Genomic DNA, 20319 nt, shown 5'->3' on the forward strand with positions numbered 1-20319 from the left:
AAAAGACGAGGGGGCTGGACCACTCCTCACTCAAAGCCTGCTCACAGGCGAATGACGCAACCGACAGGCGTGAAAAAACTCAGGTTCAAGCTTGGCTGGTGCAATCACACATGATTCAAATCCATATGGTTTTTGAAAAAAATAAAAAGGTCGGATACTTTTCTAACAGACCTTGTATTTATGCCGTGTTGGACGAGGTATTTGTGAACCAATGTTATCGGCACATGGTGCAGCCGGGGTGAGAGGGACTGTCACACGCCTGGGGCTGTACCGGAGGCGAGTTTAAATGTTCATTTATGGTATCATGGGCTGGGAAACAGTTTCCACCGTCATTCCTCCGACAGAGTTTGATGGTGAACACATTATAATATGTGTATTACTGCTGTCCGAAGTTTTCAAACTGCACGTCAACACTTCGGATGTGGGTCGATTCGCCATTCGGCCCCATTTGTGCTATGTGTGATGGGGTCTAAGAGAATAACACATTTGCATGGCTCAGTATCATGATAAGAAATGAAATATTCATATCTAACACTAATGCCTTTAAGTTACACACATGAAGCCAATCTGTACCTTGAATTCCATTGTGTTGATTGGGTTTATGAAAAATACTGAAGACACAAGGCAGCACATTTTTTTCAAACCAATTCAGCATACATGCAGATACTATGAGCCAAAAGGTGTTTTTTTGTTGTTGTTGTTGGCATTTACAGGTAAAATCAAAGAGTACCATTGTGTAGCAGTTCTTCCAAGTTGTCAGGGTTGCGGGCAAGCTGTAGAATCAGGGCTGAGCCTCTGATCTTCTCTGGGATGCCTTCATAGAGTAACTCAACATACTCATCTACTCTGGTTATACTGGCTTCCTCATTCAACTGCACACACATGCACACAAACACACATTACAGACAAAAAACAAGGCATGCCAAACTATTCTCAGTCTTTTTTACATCCCCAATTCCAATGAAGTTGGGACGTTGTGTAAAATGTAATTAGAAACAGAATACAATGATTTGCAAATCCTCTTCAACCTATATTCAATTGAATACACCACAAAGACAAGATATTTAATGTTCAAACTGATAAACTTTATTGTTTTTGTGCAAATAATTGCTTATTTTGAAATGGATCCCTGCAACACGTTTCAAAAAAGCTCGGACAGTGATATGTTTACCACTGTGTTACATCACTTTTCCTTCTAACAACACTCAATAAGTGTTTCAGAACTGAGGACACCCATGGTTGGGTATAAAAGGAGCATCCCCTAAAGTCTCAGCCGTTCACAATCAAAGATGGGGTAAGGATCACCACTTTGTGAACGACTGCATGAAAAAATATTCCAACAGCTTAACAACGTTTCTCAACATTCAACTGCAAGGAATTTAGGGATTCCATCATCTACAGTCCATAATATAAGCAGAAAATTCAGAGAAACTGGAGAACTTTCTACACTTAAGCGGCAAGGCCGAAAACCAACACTGAATGCCCATTACCTTTGATCCCTCAGGTGGCACTGTATTAAAAACCGACATCACTGTGTAAAGGATCTTACCGCATGGGCTCAGGAACACTTCGGAAAACCACTGTCATTTAACACAGTTCGTTGCTACATCTACAAGTGCAAGTTAAAACTCTACTATGCAAAGCGAAAGCCATACATCAACAACATCCAGAAATGCCACCGCCTTCTCTGGGCCTGAGCTCATTTGAAATGGACAGACGCAAAGTGGAAAAGTGTGCTGTGGTCTGATGAGTCCACGTTTCAAATTGTTTATGGAAATTGCGGACGTCATGTCCTCTGGACAAAAGAGGAAAAAAAAACATCCAGATTGTTACCAGCGCAAAGTTCAACAGCCAGCATCTGTGATGGTATGGGGGTGTGTTAGTGCCCATGGCACGGGAAACTTACACATTTGTGATGGCACCATCAATGCTGAAAGGTACATCCAGGTTTTGTAGCAACACATGCTGCCATCCAAGCAACGTCTTTTTCAGGGACGTCCCTGTTTATTTCAGCAAGACAATGTCAAGCCACATTCTGCACGTGTTACAACAGCATGGCTTCATAGTAAAAGAGTGCGGGTACTAGACTAGCCTGCCTGCAGTCCAGACCTGTCGCCCATTGAAAATGTGTGATGCATTATGAAGTGTAAAATATGACAACGGAGACCCCGGACTGTTGAACTACTGAAGTCGTACATCAAGCAAGAACGGGAAAGAATTCTACCCTACAAAGCTTTAACAATTAGTTTCCTCAGTTCCCAAATGCTTATTGAGTGTTGTTAGAAGGAAAGGTGATGTAGCATAGTGGTAAACATACCACTGTTCCAACTTTTATGAAACGTGTTGCAGGTATCCATTTCAAAATGAGCAAATATGTGCACAAAAACAATAAAGTTTATCAGTCTGAACATTTGCATTTTACACAACATCCCAACTTCATTGGAATTGGGGTTATAGCTCAGACATATTTGAAGCTGAATGCCTAAACAAAACAGAATGACACAAAATTTCTCTAGCATTACCCACAATGGTGTATCTTGTGACATTTTTCTAGAGCCACCCATTTATTTGAAACCTACCCTGGAATTTAAAATCTGTTTTAGACTACATGCAAATTCTTTAAACCAAGTTTACTGATATAATCTTTGATAGTTTCTGAATAACGCTGATAATTCATCAAAGAGAACAGATGCAGGTAAATCCACAACCTCCGTACTGGAGACAGTAATAAATCAGATAAATACATTGAATTATACAGGGGACTTCACTTTGTGAGCCTGCACAGATAGTGCTATTCAAGCCCACTGTTTCATGGCTGTGTATGTGTTTGGAGCGGCACAGCCGGGATTGTGTTTGTGCAGATCAGGACTGCTCTGCAATTTTGGCACATCACCAAAATGTAAGTTCTATTTCATTCCTCCTGACTGCCAGAGGGCGGTGCTTTAGCACCTGGATTATACCATGTGCGCATACGCAGAGGTCAAGTCTTATACCAACAAGGTCACATCAGTAGGTGTGACCTGGGTGATGTCAGCAACAGTATATGAGTGCACGTTACCCAGCATTCAGTTCTCTTTCCATCTCTCGCATGAGAAGCAGAAGCCTTTTTAGAATCGCTTGTTGGTCAGAGCCTCGCAACCTTTCGTTGTTGGAGCTGTGCATATGGCCCTCCAGAGGCTGCAAGACCACGATTTCTTTACTAACTCTGTTCTGCTTACCGCTGTGGGTGAGTGACCCCACTTGTTGCGGGTGTTCAGTTGATTTGGTCTCAGCTCATGGTGAGTAATTCTATTTCACTACGAGTGAGCAGTTGTGGCTTCACTTGTTTTCCGCTACTGTGTGAGGGATGTGCTGCTCTCGTTTTCCTAAAGAAATGAGTGCACGTTAATTTGTTACCAGTACTGTGTGTGCAATGTTACATGGAATAATCCACGTGCTAAAGCACCGCCCTCTGGCGGTCATCCGGAATTCATAGGACCGCAATTACATACGTAACTCTCATCTTGCTGCATATATGAAACTGTTCAGGCATATTATTATATCCATCTGAAAGTATTTTCAGGGATATCAATATGCACTACTTACACAACCTAACCGAAAGGTCCACATTTTAATGACACAATCACTGTGATCACCAGAAAGTGTCAGGTCACAGTTGTACAGAATGTGTGGAATATTCCCTATAGCCCAGGGGCCTCATTCATAAACAATGTGTACACATTAAAAATAAAAACATACATACGCTCTTTCCCAAACAGGAACTGGACCTTACAAATGGAAACTTGTGCACCATCTTTACACAACTAACCTACTGTACATTGGAACATTTATAGAAAATAAAAGGTGAACAAAGACCATAACAAAAATACAGCAAACAAGCAAGCTAAATAAATAGAGAGTGAGGCACAATCATTCCAGTGCAGGAATTCTTACCTCCATTCCTTCAAATAGTGTCAGCTCTTTGGGTTTAACTGTTCTTTTCTCCTTCCTGTCCCCTGCTGATACACGTGGTCACAGCCAAAAGTTAAAAAAATGTTAATATTTCACCTCATTCACTGAAGCTTTGATCACTTCACTGAGAAAATCTTAATGCATTCAAAGGTGTACAGAGCAAGTCTTGTGAAATATAAATAATTTAAAAGACTGGCCACAACATTAGAGGTGTAAAAACAACAAAAATCCATCATAACTGAACTGCCCCAATGTATCCATTTCTACTGACTATAATGCACAGATTAGAGTCCAGATATGGACCTTTGTCTTATGAGACTAAAATGAGTTGTCTCAGGTCTAAAGTTACTTTACAGTAGGAATATTCTGTGTGCACAGAAGCATTTGTGGAACTAGGATATTTAACATTATTATACATCTGACTGAAATCCTTTGTTCTGATTGGCTGATTCTCATGTAATAATTGCATTATTTTTCACAATAAATCATCCAAAGTTAACAATAGCCACATTATTGACTGATTCTGCACCATTTCGGGCAACATTGTGAGTGACTGCGGACCGATTTTGTCATAATGGGGCAACAATGTTTCACACATGCACACGGGTGATGCGTTGCAGATGACATCATGGCAGAGAGCAGAAGGTTTGCATCTGTGGATACTGATGGGATAAGCACTCTTCTGTCCAAGAAAGACAGTGAGAGTACCGCAAAAAGTATCAAGAAACGTTCCGCACTCTTCAAGGAGTTTTTAGCGAAGGATGACGGGAAAGATTTGCATCGTGTTTCACCCGACAAGTTCGAGAAGCTTCCCACTGCCACACTCGACCATGAACTGGGAACTATGCATCAGTGCACTCCAAGTCTGGCCAGAGGCTGAAACACAGTACCATGAACTCATTACGGTACAGGATGTCCAGGTACCTAGCAAATTTTTCACACAATTGTAAAGATAAATTTATTAACTACACAGATGTATAATAAAACAAACTGGTTTATCGGGCAGCATAATGGTGTCACCTCTCTGGATCATTGTTGCCCCCACGGGCTTCGGCCTTGGGCAACAACCTGCATAGAGGATTTCAGAAATTGAAGGAATTACTTTGAATAGCTTCTAAATGAATGATTGGCATAATTAAGGGTTAATCGGGAAACCTTTGGCTGTGTTTCAGAGCTAACTGATGAATCAGTGTCTTCCTGCATTTAAAAGTAGAAAAAAAAATCTGATGAATTTAGTCAAGGCCTCTGGAGCATGAAACAAAAATGTAAGAAGACTTCCACCTCAGAAACTTTACATGACTGAGGAAGAAGGCCCAAATTAACTCCCAGGAGCTGTTCTAATTGTCCACCAGAACCTCAGGTCCACAAATAAGGAACTGATGGGTTTGGAGACATCACACAGAAATGTGATATCATGCACCTTTAAAGAGCACTCTGCCACCATGACCGGAAAGGCTGTTGGCAGTGGATGAAGCCATTAATCCAAAAGCTACATCAAAAAAAGCTAAACAAAAGCTTGCTGTGAGGTGATCACCAGGATAAAGGCCAAGCCTTTTTGTTAATATTAATTTTGGATTAATGGTTTCCTACTTGGTTGGCAGCACATAAATGCAGAAAATAAATGCATACTATGCATACTCCCCAACACCACACTATGTTGGGGAATATGTTGGAATGTTTAGACTCCACAGAGATGTAACTGTGGTGATGTCACTGACCTCTGCCATCTACTGGGCTTGATTTTCTGTTCTGGAGGTAGTATAGGAGCTGCTCCACCTCAAGAATTCGGGATGGAGGGATGAGCTTACACTCCTCTACCACCTTTTTGGCCAGTAGTCCCACATCTGTACTAGGAGAAAGACTTTTTACACGAATACTGCAAAGAGGACAAAGGGACAAGAGGGAGACAGAAAATGGATCAATTTAGATATTCAAATGATTTGAGCTGGTAAGTAAATCCATAATATCAGGTTTCCTTGTTCGAACAAAAATAAAATTGTTCATTCAGCTCCTCCTGTTTTGTGTAGGGTCACCACAGCAGACACAGCCAGAGATGCATTGGTATTTGGCACAAGTTTTACACTGGATGTCCTTCTTGATGCAACTCCAGTTTTACCTGGAGAAACACACACAGCCCCTGGTGTTCTGAAGAGATCTCCCATCAGAGTACTAACCAGGGCCTACACTGCTTAGCTTCCAAGATCTGACACGACCAGGCTTACACAGAGCAGATTGACTGCTAATGATAAAATAAATAAATAAATGAATGAACAAAAAAAAAAAAAAATTATTTAAAGTAATACAAAGAACTTGATAGAACCCGGATCTGACTTAGCTTATTTCCAACTACCATCATTACTGCACACAATTCTGGAGACTTTTAAATCTCTCTTTCAACTCTCTAAGGTTGCTGAAGTTGCAGCATATTCAATCAATCAATCAATTTTTTTTATATAGCGCCAAATCACAACAAACAGTTGCCCCAAGGCGCTTTATATTGTAAGGCAAGGCCATACAATAATTATGTAAAACCCCAACGGTCAAAACAACCCCCTGTGAGCAAGCACTTGGCTACAGTGGGAAGGAAAAACTCCCTTTTAACAGGAAGAAACCTCCAGCAGAACCAGGCTCAGGGAGGGGCAGTCTTCTGCTGGGACTGGTTGGGGCTGAGGGAGAGAACCAGGAAAAAGACATGCTGTGGAGGGGAGCAGAGATCGATCACTAATGATTAAATGCAGAGTGGTGCATACAGAGCAAAAAGAGAAAGAAACAGTGCATCATGGGAACCCCCCAGCAGTCTACGTCTATAGCAGCATAACTAAGGGATGGTTCAGGGTCACCTGATCCAGCCCTAACTATAAGCTTTAGCAAAAAGGAAAGTTTTAAGCCTAATCTTAAAAGTAGAGAGGGTGTCTGTCTCCCTGATCTGAATTGGGAGCTGGTTCCACAGGAGAGGAGCCTGAAAGCTGAAGGCTCTGCCTCCCATTCTACTCTTACAAACCCTAGGAACTACAAGTAAGCCTGCCGTCTGAGAGCGAAGCGCTCTATTGGGGTGATATGGTACTACGAGGTCCCTAAGATAAGATGGGACCTGATTATTCAAAACCTTATAAGTAAGAAGAAGAATTTGAAATTCTATTCGAGAATTAACAGGAAGCCAATGAAGAGAGGCCAATATGGGTGAGATATGCTCTCTCCTTCTAGTCCCCGTCAGTACTCTAGCTGCAGCATTTTGAATTAACTGAAGGCTTTTTAGGGAACTTTTAGGACAACCTGATAATAATGAATTACAATAGTCCAGCCTAGAGGAAATAAATGCATGAATTAGTTTTTCAGCATCACTCTGAGACAAGACCTTTCTGATTTTAGAGATATTGCGTAAATGCAAAAAAGCAGTCCTACATATTTAATATGCGCTTTGAATGACATATCCTGATCAAAAATGACTCCAAGATTTCTCACAGTATTACTAGAGGTCAGGGTAATGCCATCCAGAGAAAGGATCTGGTTAGACACCATGTTTCTAAGATTTGTTGGGCCAAGTACAATAACTTCAGTTTTATCTGAGTTTAAAAGCAGGAAATTAGAGGTCATCCATGTCTTTATGTCTGTAAGACAATCCTGCAGTTTAGCTAATTGGTGTGTGTCCTCTGGCTTCATGGATAGATAAAGCTGGGTATCATCTGCGTAACAATGAAAATTTAAGCAATACCGTCTAACAATACTGCCTAAGGGAAGCATGTATAAAGTGAATAAAATTGGTCCTAGCACAGAACCTTGTGGAACTCCATAATTAACTTTAGTCTGTGAAGAAGATTCCCCATTTACATGAACAAATTGTAATCTATTAGACAAATATGATTCAAACCACCGCAGCGCAGTGCCTTTAATACCTATGGCATGCTCTAATCTCTGTAATAAAATTTTATGGTCAACAGTATCAAAAGCAGCACTGAGGTCTAACAGAACAAGCACAGAGATGAGTCCACTGTCCGAGGCCATAAGAAGATCATTTGTAACCTTCACTAATGCTGTTTCTGTACTATGATGAATTCTAAAACCTGACTGAAACTCTTCAAATAGACCATTCCTCTGCAGATGATCAGTTAGCTGTTTTACAACTACCCTTTCAAGAATTTTTGAGAGAAAAGGAAGGTTGGAGATTGGCCTATAATTAGCTAAGATAGCTGGGTCAAGTGATGGCTTTTTAAGTAATGGTTTAATTACTGACACCTTAAAAGCCTGTGGTACATAGCCAACTAACAAAGATAGATTGATCATATTTAAGATCGAAGCATTAAATAATGGTAGGGCTTCCTTGAGCAGCCTGGTAGGAATGGGGTCTAATAAACATGTTGATGGGTTGGATGAAGTAACTAATGAAAATAACTCAGACAGAACAATCGGAGAGAAAGAGTCTAACCAAATACCGGCATCACTGAAAGCAGCCAAAGATAACGATACGTCTTTGGGATGGTTATGAGTAATTTTTTCTCTAATAGTTAAAATTTTGTTAGCAAAGAAAGTCATGAAGTCATTACTAGTTAAAGTTAATGGAATACTCAGCTCAATAGAGCTCTGACTCTTTGTCAGCCTGGCTACAGTGCTGAAAAGAAACCTGGGGTTGTTGTTGTATGGCTGGGGGGCCTGGCTGCCTTTTTGTTTCTGTCTTTTGTTTTTCCTTCCAGGTGGTGCGCATTTGGGACTGAGTGGCTGTGTAGCTAAGTTTATCAGGACCTCACCCTGATCACCTGCGGCTCATCAGGACTCACAGCTGTGGTGCATCTACATGGATTGGAACATGGTGGCATTTAAGACTGGAGTACACAGTGTGTATTTGCCAGAGACTCGACCTTGTGACCAGACGGGTGAGATCGTCGTCTCGAGAGCCATCTCATCATCAGTGGATGCAGAGAATGTCCAGGTTTGATGCATGGTCTGTGAAAGAGGAGGGGGTGAGGTCTCACGCTCGTCAGCACACTTCCTGAGGTACGTTAGATTTTGTGACTAACATTTATACAGTCAGTAAATATGGTGTCCCTCACACCTTATTATATTGAGCTGTATGTAGTCGTTTAATCAGCTTCCACTGCTGTGGAGTTTTGTGAACTGGATGTTCCATGCCTGCAGGGTGGGAAGCTGATTAGTAATTAAGCCAGGAAGTGTTTGCTGTTTGTACACCTTTGAGCGTTCTCTCTGTGTGTTGAGTGTGGACTCACATAATGATTCCTTCTTTCACAGACTCGGTTTGTCGCAGCCACCTGGGGGGTGTCGGCGGGGTCCTTGGGTCCGAACCAGTTCTGGCTCCGGACCGTTAGCGCTGCTGGGAGCGCACCGCAATCCACCACGCCAGACCGTGCACTTTTATATTTTTCACAGCACTGTTATGTTCATTAAACTCTGTTATCCTTTGTACCGTGCTCTGCTTATTTTATACTGGGTCCTTCAAACGCTGGTTGGTTCTCCGGGCTGCGTCCGACACATAACAGTTGTTCTTATTTTCTTCAATTAGTGATGAGTAGAAAGATGTCCTAGCTTTACGGAGGACTTTTTTATAGAGCAACAGACTCTTTTTCCAGGCTAAGTGAAGATCTTCTAAATTAGTGAGACGCCATTTCCTCTCCAACTTACAGGTTATCTGCTTTAAGCTACGAGTTTGTGAGTTATATTGAGTAGAGCCCAATCAATATGGATCTTTTGGGAGACCAATACGATATATTTGTGAGTGAAATTTTTACGATACCAATATATACATACATAAAAAAATTGCAATGATGCCTAACATTTCGTTTTCAAACCTTTATGACAAAGAAATGTAACTGAAGCTTTTGTAGTATAAATGTGCAGTTTATTATCAATAACTATAAATATGACCACCAACCAATCCATACATCACGCTGCCTCCACTCAGATTGACAGTCATCATGTCGCATAATTCAGCTTGTATAAAATAGATTTCTCATATATTATGGCCCCATCTAGCTAGCAAGATAGCCACCACATATCTGCTATCACCAAGCGGCACACACCGACAGTGATTAGTGCAGAAGTTGCAGTTCCTTGACTGGTCACTTGAGGCTGGCTCCAAAACAGAACACTTTCCCATAACACTCTGTGTTAAAATGTCCAACTTCAGAGCAGAAATAAACATGTTTACAGCGTGGTACAAAAAGCGGTTTTGGTTTCTATAGATAATTTCCTCCTCCATGACAACTGTATGAGGGCTTCATTTTTTTCTAACTTGTTTAAGATGTTTTAAGCCATAAAATCTCTCCTCTTAGACTGCTGGATGTGATTGGTAGTGCAGGCTGTGTGTTGTTTTGGAGTATTTTATTACAAACACCCAGTGGTGGGCACAGATAACCAAAAAATTAACTTCAATAACATAACTGAAAAGTTATCTCTGATAAAGATAAACCAATAGACCACCCAAAAACGTATCAGAAGTTACAGATAATTGATAACCGATAAATTCCAGTGTTGTCTACATTTGCAATTACTAAGAAACTGAAATTGATTTTTAACACAATCGCTTTTGAAAGCATCAAAAGCAACAAAAAACCCAAAAAATGAGTCAGCATTTCTATGTTTGATTATACTACCCCTGTAAAAAGCTGCACAGCCAAATCCTGAGAGCACCCAGAAAATCAGCTCTCTGCTAATCATAATGCTCCGGTCAGGCGGAGGTCTTGAAAAATAAAGTCATACTAACTTACGGTTTTGTGAAAATACTGATAGAATAACTCCATTAATGTCAATTCTGTCATTTGTACAAAGTTAAAATATAACATATATCTTTTAATGTTGAATAATGCACTAATTCTGAGGTTTTGTAACAAACACAGACCGCAAAGCATTCTGGGTAAAAGTGCCTCTGCTAAACACTGATTGGTTCAGTCATTCATTATGCAAACCAACACGTTAATGTAACGTGTGTCGTGTGTTGGTTTAGAGATAAATGTGCTTTTGTAAAATATTCCATTTTTATTTGTAAAAACAAGCATTTTTACGGAGCCCTGTAAGTGTCATCGCAAAATGTTTTGCATGTGGAGAGAACGTGCAGATGTTTTATTAATGCCATGCACACGTATGATGTTGTAAAACGTGCACTCAATATTAGTAAGTAAATTTATTTATATAGTGGCTTTCACAGATATAAGCAGTGATGCCAGTAACGCCTTACTCTAATCTGACACTTTTTTTAGTAACGAGTAATCTAACGCGTTAATCTTTCCAAATCAGTAATCACATTAAAGTTACTTCTCCAAGTCACTGTGCGTTACTATTATTTTTCATTGTGGGTCGATAGCAGCATTAAACTTGGTCTGTGGGCAGGAGGTCGGGGTTCGACTGAACTGCCCACTTTAAGTGAGCTGTGAGCTTTTCATCCGCGGTTTTTTGCAGCTGCTCGACTCGTTGTCTCTTAAAGCACGGTGATCAGCACACCTGCACTGAGCTTTACAAAGACATTTTTATACTTTTTTCCTCCTTTATTTAGAGCTGAGCTGAGGCGCTCCGTATCTGCACGTTAAAACAGCTGATCCTCCGCGACGCTTCAACAACTAACACTATTTTCCACTCAAATGCACCTAAACTCTCTTTCTGAGGACCACATGATGTGAAAACACAATAAAACTTTCTTACCTGTAAATCTGGTCACGTTTTCTGCATAAATAAATGTTATCCATTCTTTGTGCTCAAACACCAAAGCAGGGGCGAATCCAGATGGAATGGGGGCGTGGGGGAGGGATGTGCCCCCCTCACAACACCCCTAGATTAAAGGTCCAGTTTTGAAGCCTTTTTTTACTACAACTACTAATACTACTTAAAATAATATTAATTTCTACAAGTAAAATATTTAGAGAGAATTTAAATGTTAGAAAAATGCTAGAATGAATTTAATAGTTACATTTATAAACAATGTAGGTTCGAAATTGCAAGTTTTACTGTTACAGTGCTGTCAACAGTTAAATATGAGGTCAAGAAAGAGGTCTTTATTTTACTTTTTATAAAACAAGTATTTATTTTCATTGAAGTCAAGAAAGGGTGACTATAAAGTAAGTTTTGGCAAAACAGGTATCATTGTCATGTTGAGGTGGCAGAGTGTTGTTGTCGGCAGCTGGGAAAAGTAACAAAAAGTAACTAGTAATCTAACTTAGTTACTTTTACAATTGAGTAATCAGTAAAGTAACTAAGTTACTTTTTCAAGGAGTAATCAGTAATTGGATTACTTTTTCAAAGTAACTGTGGCAACACTGGATATAAGTCACAACGCACTTCACAGGTTAAAATGCAATAATAAATAATAAAAACATAGATAAAACAAAGGACAAGGTTAACAATTGGTCAGTTCTGAAAAGCCTTATCTTAACACATAAATGTTGGCTTTACACTGTGCGTGTTTTGGCCATTTTACAGCTGATTTTTCATTCGTGCGAGAATTTTTTGGACCGAGTTTCAGATTAATCACGCGTCCTGCATCGTGTAGTGGAGTAACAAGCTTTAACATCTCATGAACACCTCCTGCTGCTAAAAGCTACAAGCATCCAACCGCAGAGCTGTCTTGTAATGTTTTTTTGTTGTTGTTGTTTTATTTTTAAACTTAATTTGTATAAAAAAAAAGCCATTTGCAAAGCCAAAAAGTTGATTTGACCGTCATCTGATATAACCGGGTTAAAATAAATAGAACACTGCCATCTACTGGTACCCAGACGCTTAGTACTTGGGGCGAATACTGCCATGAACACTACTGGCCAGTAGATGGCAGTAGCGGCCTTGAAAACTTGCCAAACAAAATTCCAGATAATCTGTGTCTGCTACATTTAAGATGCGTGGAATTTAACAAATGCAAATACACTAACGTCTATAAACCCAGAGAATATATTCACAAGAGTTTTAGGCACTAGAGTTTAATGCTGTTATCCGTGGAACCTGAACAGAGTGTCTGAAATGCATTTGTCCTGTTGTGAACATCTGAGATTACCCTTTGCTACCCATAATGCATTGCTGCCTGGCACAGCATGTGCTCACAAAACCTTAAAAATTAGCACATTACTTTAAAACAAAAACATATATCTGATATTTTCACTTTATAAAACTTCAGACATGACAGTAATTTTAAATAACTTGTCCAAAATGAGTTGGTTAAAATTTGAACCATAAGTTAAAAATGTATGCCTCTGGATGACTTGGTGATATTGTGATTATATCAGTATAGTATTAAAGGAAATGATTTTTTTTTTGGTCACCAGTTCTCCTTTGCTTACAGAGGATAGAGTGGTTTCTTCTGAAAACAGCTCTCTTCTGTTTGCAGAGGGTAGAACAATATATCTATTAGGAAACTTTTAATAGATAGATCTCAACTGCTTTAAAGTTTTAAAAATGTTTTTCACTATTCAGCTTGGTTTACTACATTATCTGTCTAAAAGTTACCAGACAGCAATTCATCGGAAGATAATTAGTCCGATGATGTTTTTTAAATTTATCTAAAAAGATAATCCGATAATGAAAACATTATCTTCGATAATTATCTGTTATCGGATTATCGGAAGTGTGCCCACCACTGCAAACACCTGGAATAATACAGCTTAGTGTGCGGTGAAACATCCTAACGGATCATCTAAAATGGCTCTGTTGCAGTTTTTACTCTGAGTGTAACTCTCATTGGATTTAATGCTATATGCTAATAGTGTTAACAGTTTTTGCCGATGTTGGTAACTTCACCCGAGTTACATCCACTTAATGAGAGAAAATATGCAGCTCATAACGCTTAATGCCCACAACAAAGTAAACTGTTAGGAGGCCCACAGCACAGTCCCCAACAATATGATTTATTAAACACTCGAACCCATGGTAGGTGGTTTGGACTCTAGAAAGGGGAGTGTTCAGGGGTCATACATTTCACATGGAGCCACCTATGCTCCACCCCTTTATGCATTAATGAGTTCATCATAGGGCTGCTGTGAACATGGGCGGAACAATATGCCCCAGACACAGGCTTCACATGGGCTGCTCCAGGTCTCTATAGAAAGCATATGGGTGATGTCATCCAGGCTTTGCGGTTGCTTGTAGCTGGTGATTGGGTCCGAGCCATGGTTGACAGTAGGGGTGGGAAACTATAGGCACATCATGATTCAATATGATTAAGATTCAGAGGGCTGCAATTCAATCACAAAACAATTATCAATGTATCTTAATGCATCTTTTTTTTCACTGTGACTAGTTGGTACTTTTCAAATCAAAGTATCTGTAATGTTCCAAAATTAATTCATTTTCAATACACTCGGGTCGGTCACAATCAAGGCTATAGATACAAAATACAGATGTTATCATATCAGAAACACTAAATCATATGTCATGAAGATGTACTTTCGCTTTCAGCATCTGCATATGAAAAAAAACTTCATGTTGCCAAAAAAAATGGTATTATTAATGTTATGTGTTGGGGGTTTGGCTGGCCAAGATACTGTTTGTGTGTTTTGTGTGCACTCCAGGTGGTTTGTGGGGGGCGTGTCTGAAGCTGTGATGATGGATGAAGTGTCTCTCACCCTCCACTGTCGTCACGCCAACCCCATGCACCTGATGAGCAGTTCATGTGCAGAGCTAAAGGACTACCAGCTGAAGTGGATGCACCTGATGAGCAGTTCACGTGCAGAGCTAAAGGACTACCAGCTGAAGTGGATATCCTGATCAGCAGTTCACGTGCAGTTCCAAAGGACTTCCAGTTGAAGTAGATATCCTAATGATGTACTACATTTTATTTACCTACACCACCAAAATAGGATGGAGGTCCCAATTTTATGCCCATTTGTCTATCTTCCAGTTATCAGTCGGAAACCAAGTGCCAAAAAGCAATGACAAATAGTACACAGCAAAGATAACCAATGTTCTGCAGAAATTATATGAAAAAGAATTCAGAAACCGAAAAAAGTTTAAAGAAAAAAAAAAACCTGACAACATCACAAAAAAATTTGATTCAAATGCATGAACTAAATACATACTCCTGGCATTTGATCATATCTAATGTAGCTTATGAACTGCCACTTCTAACAGGACTTTGACCTTGAAAATTTTTTTGGCAACGTAAAGGGAGCCCAGTGGAATAGTGCAGTTACAAGCAGTAGCAGTGGTGAAACTAGATGAGTTTAAATACTTGGGGTCAGCTGTCCAAAGTAATGGAGGGTGCAGCAGAAAGGTGAAGAAGAGAGTGCAGGCAGGGTGGAGTGAGTGAAGAAAGGTGGCAGGAGTGATTTGTGACTGAAGAATATCTGTAAGAGTGAAGAGAAAAGTCTAAAGACAATAGTGAGACCAGCTATATTGTACGGCTTAGAGACAGTAGCACTGACAAAAAGATAGAAGGCAGAGCTGGAGGTGGCAGAGCTGAAGATGTTGCGATTCTCTTTGGGAGGGACGAAAATGGACAGGATTAGGAATGAACATATCAGAGGGACAGCTCAGGTGGGACAGTTTGGAGACAAAGTCAGAGAGGCAAGATTGAGATGGTTTGGCCATGTGCAGAGGAGGGACCCAGGGTATGCAGGGAGAAGAATGCTGAGGATGGAGCCACCAGGCAGGAGTAGAAGAGGCCAAACAGGAGCTTTATGGATGTACCAAGGGAGGACATGCAGATGGTTGGAAACGATTGAGGACATGCAGGTGAGATGGAAATGATTGATCTGCTGTGGCGACCCCTAACTGGAGCAGCCAAAAGAAGAAGATACTTAATTACTGTGTTATATTCAGTGGACAAGAATTATAAACCTTTTTCTTCACATACAGACCATTTACTGTGACTTTCACTTTGTGCAGTGTCTGGAACATCTCTGCTCATAACCAATTACTGTTCATACAAAAAAAGCACTTTGTTTTCTCTCTTTTAGAGATACTTTAGCGACAGGTGATCACCCAACTCTGTCACTAACTTTCATTCCTCAAAAGTAGTTTAAAAGTAGTCAAAAAGTAGTTTAGAGCCGAGGAGAAAAAAAAATGGAAAAAGACAAAACTGTGGATAGGAGACATTACACTCACATTTTTTGTCCCTCTTTGCGCTCTCCCAGCATATGACCTCCACTCTCTCCCAGGATACGTGCTTCTACCTCATAGTGGACCACAAGGGCTTTGTCTGTCGGATGAACGTCCAAACTGCCAACCACCACTTTGCTTTGGAAGATTATGCACAGATTTAGACAAACACCACACCTATTTATTTATTTTTTCTTCAAAAATTAATATGTGCATACTGAGCTTATATTACCTTTCTTCCACAGCAGGACGAAATAAGTGTTTATAGTGGAGCTGTAATAAATTTCCTTCAGGATAGTAAAGTTTAATTCGATAATTAACTGATTATTAATCAGCTATTAAATTAATTGCCAAATTTTTCAATAATCAGTTAAACTACCTTTTAACTCATAAAAAACAGAGAAGGTGTGACCTGAACTGGTCATTGGATCTTAATAGGATTTCAATATGGTCACTGGAGACACATCACACCTGTAATGTTATGTGTAACTGCACTCTGGTTAAAACCAAATCTAGACACAATATGGATGAGAGACACATTCTAATGTTACCTTTAAATGGGGCCCTTCTTCTTTTTCTGATTCTTTTTGGATTTGGGTATATGTTTGGGGTTGTCATACTGTAGAATTAATTTGAGCCTGATCAGAGGTCTTTGAGAGATGATGTACAAGTATCTAAGTGTAGTTGTCAGCACTGAGGGCAGTATTAATTCCGACAATATCCCCAACATTTGCAAAAATATTCCCACAAAACTACTAGAAACATCTGTGAAAACACGCCTGAAAACACCTTCTGTTACAAAGAAATATTTAACATTTTGGTATTCAGTCCAGAGTACCTGTTGCAATTTTTATTACCCAAATCCTTTTCCATGCGCACTTGCACAGGCGAACTGCTTGGATTTACTGGCACGTTAAAGGCACAGTGTTTTCACTGCACGTTTTCATTTAAATGAGTTGTGTCAAGATTTCTCTGGACTGCAGATTGATCCCGTTGGTTTGCTGATAGCATCACTAGACAGCTTCCAATTATGAAGGGATGTCAGAATATTTGTCCATCATCTATAGTGCTGTTTCCTTGGCTGACCAAAGAAATGTTCAGTTTTAGAGCAATTACAGCTCCTCAAGATTGCCTGCATCTTTGTGGCTCTGCAGAACAGGTCAAGTTTTAATTTCACAGCTGTTATTTTCTGATCATAATGACTCATTAAAAATAAACCCTTGTTATATGATTGCAACATGATACTTTTTAATGAATCATTAACCTGTAAAGCAGTCACAAAATTGCCAGACGTTTGTCCACAAAAGAAAACTACATGCATCAGCGCTCAGTGGATATCCAATACCGTCTACAATGTCCTATTAAGCGTTAATTAATGAAGTAATTACATTGTAATCTGCGTGTTAATGACAATGACGATGCAGTGCTGTTATCTTGCTAGCAACTTCCCACCCTTTTCACAAGCGAACGTAATATAACATTCTATTAGTTACTTCTCACCGTTTCAGGTAGCATGCGTCATCCTGCATCTTCTTAATTTGTTTTTATTTCAAATGTTCAATTATAAATCGCTTAAATTTAGCCAATTTCTCAAATCACGACTACAGAAATCCTCCAGGTATAGTGTTCTTCTACTTCTTCTTTTTAGTGTTTGATGGCGGATGATACCAGAAGCGTGAATCCATGGCCAGTGCATTACCGCCACCTTCTGCTCCGGAGGGTAAATGCATCAATCCAGTCTGTCTAGTTTAGGGTAATATAGAGATCAGTGGGTTAAACATAATTTACTTTATTCAGGAAGTCAGGGTGGGCGGCTCCATTTTGGCAAGCAACTTCCGGTTTGCCACTGCGTCTGATGATTAGTTACGTGGGAACACAGTACGTTAGAAGTGTCCAAACATGAGCAGCATTAATTGTTCATTTCGTGCTTGCCACAGCAAGTAGAAGAAGAGGAAACTATCGCTTTCAGAACAATGTTTTGAACATGGAAAGGGGAGATCTGAATGCTGTGGACCAGCATTTAACTTGTTCCCTCCTCCATCAAAAAACATTCTCCGGTGCTGGCTAAAGGCGCTGAATTTGAAAAATCCACCCAAACATCCTTATTCGTTGTTTTCACATATCCCATAATCCCTTGTGCGCTAGAGAGTCAAAACAACATAGAGAATCCACATGATGACAATTGTAAATGAATATTATACTACAAAAATGTAATTTTTTATGCTTTTCATCACGTTAATAAGAGACTGCTGCATGATACCCTGAAAACTTGCTAAAACAATTATAACAATCTGTGTCTACTACGTTTAATCTGCGTGGAATTTAATAAGCACAAACCGTATTTCAGACATATATATGAGTCTGGAACAAAGAGGACAAACAGTGTTGTAAAGAACAATAATCAAGACGTTAAAGAGCAAACTTTACTTTCCCCCAGAACGACATGATCAGGAAGCGAGCGTAGCTCACAGCAGCTCCCATTGAAAATAACGGAGAGACAGCCTGTGATTCTCGCATGTTTACATAAAACAAACGCAATAACAATGTCTATAAACCCAGAGAATATATTCACGAGAGTTTTAGGCACAATATAAAAATAGTTTTATGTTGCGATCTTAATGGTGTTGTCTGTGTGCAGCTGTTAAAGTGAAGCCCGATCAGAGTGTCTCAATGCAGTTCTCAATGTTACTGAGATCTCACAGCGCGGCGACCTCTTGGAGGTTTTGTGGGATTTGAAACCTGAAAAGCCTCAATGTCTGTTCTTTTCATTTTGTGGAGAAAAACCCACACCACTGCATCCTTACCCAGAAAAATGGTTGGGCTACAACACTCCATTGAAGAAGTAACGGCGGCTGCTAGTGAAACAAATGGGTAAGCTGTGTGTGTAGCGTTAGCTGCTATCAAATTTAGTCATTTTCTGGCATATGATACAACCAAGCACAGCTTGAAATAACACCATACGTATATTAACATTACGTAATCCTGGCATTACGGTGGTACTACTTGTCAGGTAGTATTGATAGGCTTCGATGCTTTTACAGTTCCTCATAGCCAAACCGTCCACGCGACAACACAAAGCAGGTAACAATATCGGGATACATAATCAAGGGCCACTTTTTCATGTCATCTTCCCACTCTGTTATTACCCGTGGGTGAGCCAGAGTCACTCCCTTTGAGCTTTTCAAAAAGGTTTTTGTTTCTACCCGTGTAATGACTTCCATTATTCTATAATTGAAAACACTGCTCACCGGAAGTCCTAAGCCAAAACAGAAATGCCTCTGTTGTAAAAGTGAGCAGAGTGTTATGTGTCGACGCGGGTTGAGGAGCGGACCTGCGTCTGATGGAACCCAGCGCTAAAATAACCAGAAAGCGGTTCCAATAACAAAACAATTTATTTCTTCCACCCTTTGGTGCATAACAACGTGTACAAACTAAAACAGCGTCGGTCTGGTGGAGTGAAGGCTGGCACGCTCTCCAGCGCCCAAAAGGATCGAGGCCCGGCGCTTCTGGACTCACTTTTACCGCCAAACACCCCCCAGGTGGACACGACAAACCGACTCTCTGCGAAGGATAGAAGAGGTGAGGTAAGTCAGCAGTTAAAAGCAATATCCTTCAAAAGGCACACACTATCAGCAACACATTCAGGTCTGTATTCAAGCTCTATGTAAATGAGCAGCTTCTCACAACAGGTGGAGGATCAGTTGTCCGCACGCCACGGCAGTGAGAAGCGAGCTGCACAATTCTCATCACAATTCAAATATACTGCGCAACAAAATACCAAGTTACTATCAACAATTAGTCAAACAATTATTCACCTCTGATGTGTGCTGACAGCATGTGTCCCTCACCCTTCTTCCTTCACAGGCACGATGTCAAACCCAGGCGTGGTCCTCAGCGTCTCACAAACGAACACCACAAGGTCGAGTTCCCGGCAATTCTGCTTGAATCACACATGGCTTAAATGCAGAACGCCATCTAATTATCTGCTTCAGCTGAAAGTCTTTAAGGTTGCATGTGAGCACCATCCACAGGTGCTGCACATAACGTTGATGAGGGTGAAGGACTCTTCAGCCAGCACCTTCTCCACAGACAAATCAGTTTTCATACCACCTGGAGAGCAAAGAAAAGAAAAGAACACCAAAATGTCCAGCCACACCCCCCCAACACACAACAGTACCCCCCCTTTAACGGGATGCCTCCCGGCGACCGAACAGACCAGGTCCGAGAATAGCACCTCCCTCCGGGGTCCTCGTCAGGAAGCAGACAGCATAATTCTCCCAAGGTCCACCACAGACAGCAGGACAGGGCACCGCAGCTGGAAGGCCGGCTGGCATCAACAAAAACCCC

The 20319-nt window shown here is 40.4% G+C and overlaps 1 protein-coding gene across 3 annotated transcripts in view; it reads right to left on the reverse strand.

Annotated features, from left to right (window-relative positions):
• LOC117521644 (kinesin-associated protein 3-like) overlaps nt 1-17631 on the reverse strand; it is a 54392-nt gene extending 36761 nt beyond the window's left edge. The window contains exons 1-5 of one of the 3 annotated variants that reach the window (XM_034182965.1): nt 17473-17631; nt 15979-16110; nt 5670-5827; nt 3934-3995; nt 731-872 (exon numbers count right to left, since the gene is read on the reverse strand). In XM_034182965.1, coding sequence (XP_034038856.1) covers nt 731-872; nt 3934-3995; nt 5670-5827; nt 15979-16110; nt 17473-17501 — 523 coding nt within the window. In that variant the 5' untranslated portion in view covers nt 17502-17631. Of the gene's footprint in view, nt 1-730; nt 873-3933; nt 3999-5669; nt 5828-15978; nt 16111-17472 lie in introns of all 3 variants that reach the window. The other 2 variants (XM_034182964.1, XM_034182966.1) reach the window with 2 other exon arrangements.
• Between the last annotated feature and the right edge of the window lie 2688 nt (nt 17632-20319).

Source organism: Thalassophryne amazonica, chromosome 12 (genome assembly GCF_902500255.1).
Source record: "Thalassophryne amazonica chromosome 12, fThaAma1.1, whole genome shotgun sequence".
Lineage (NCBI taxonomy): Eukaryota > Metazoa > Chordata > Actinopteri > Batrachoidiformes > Batrachoididae > Thalassophryne > Thalassophryne amazonica.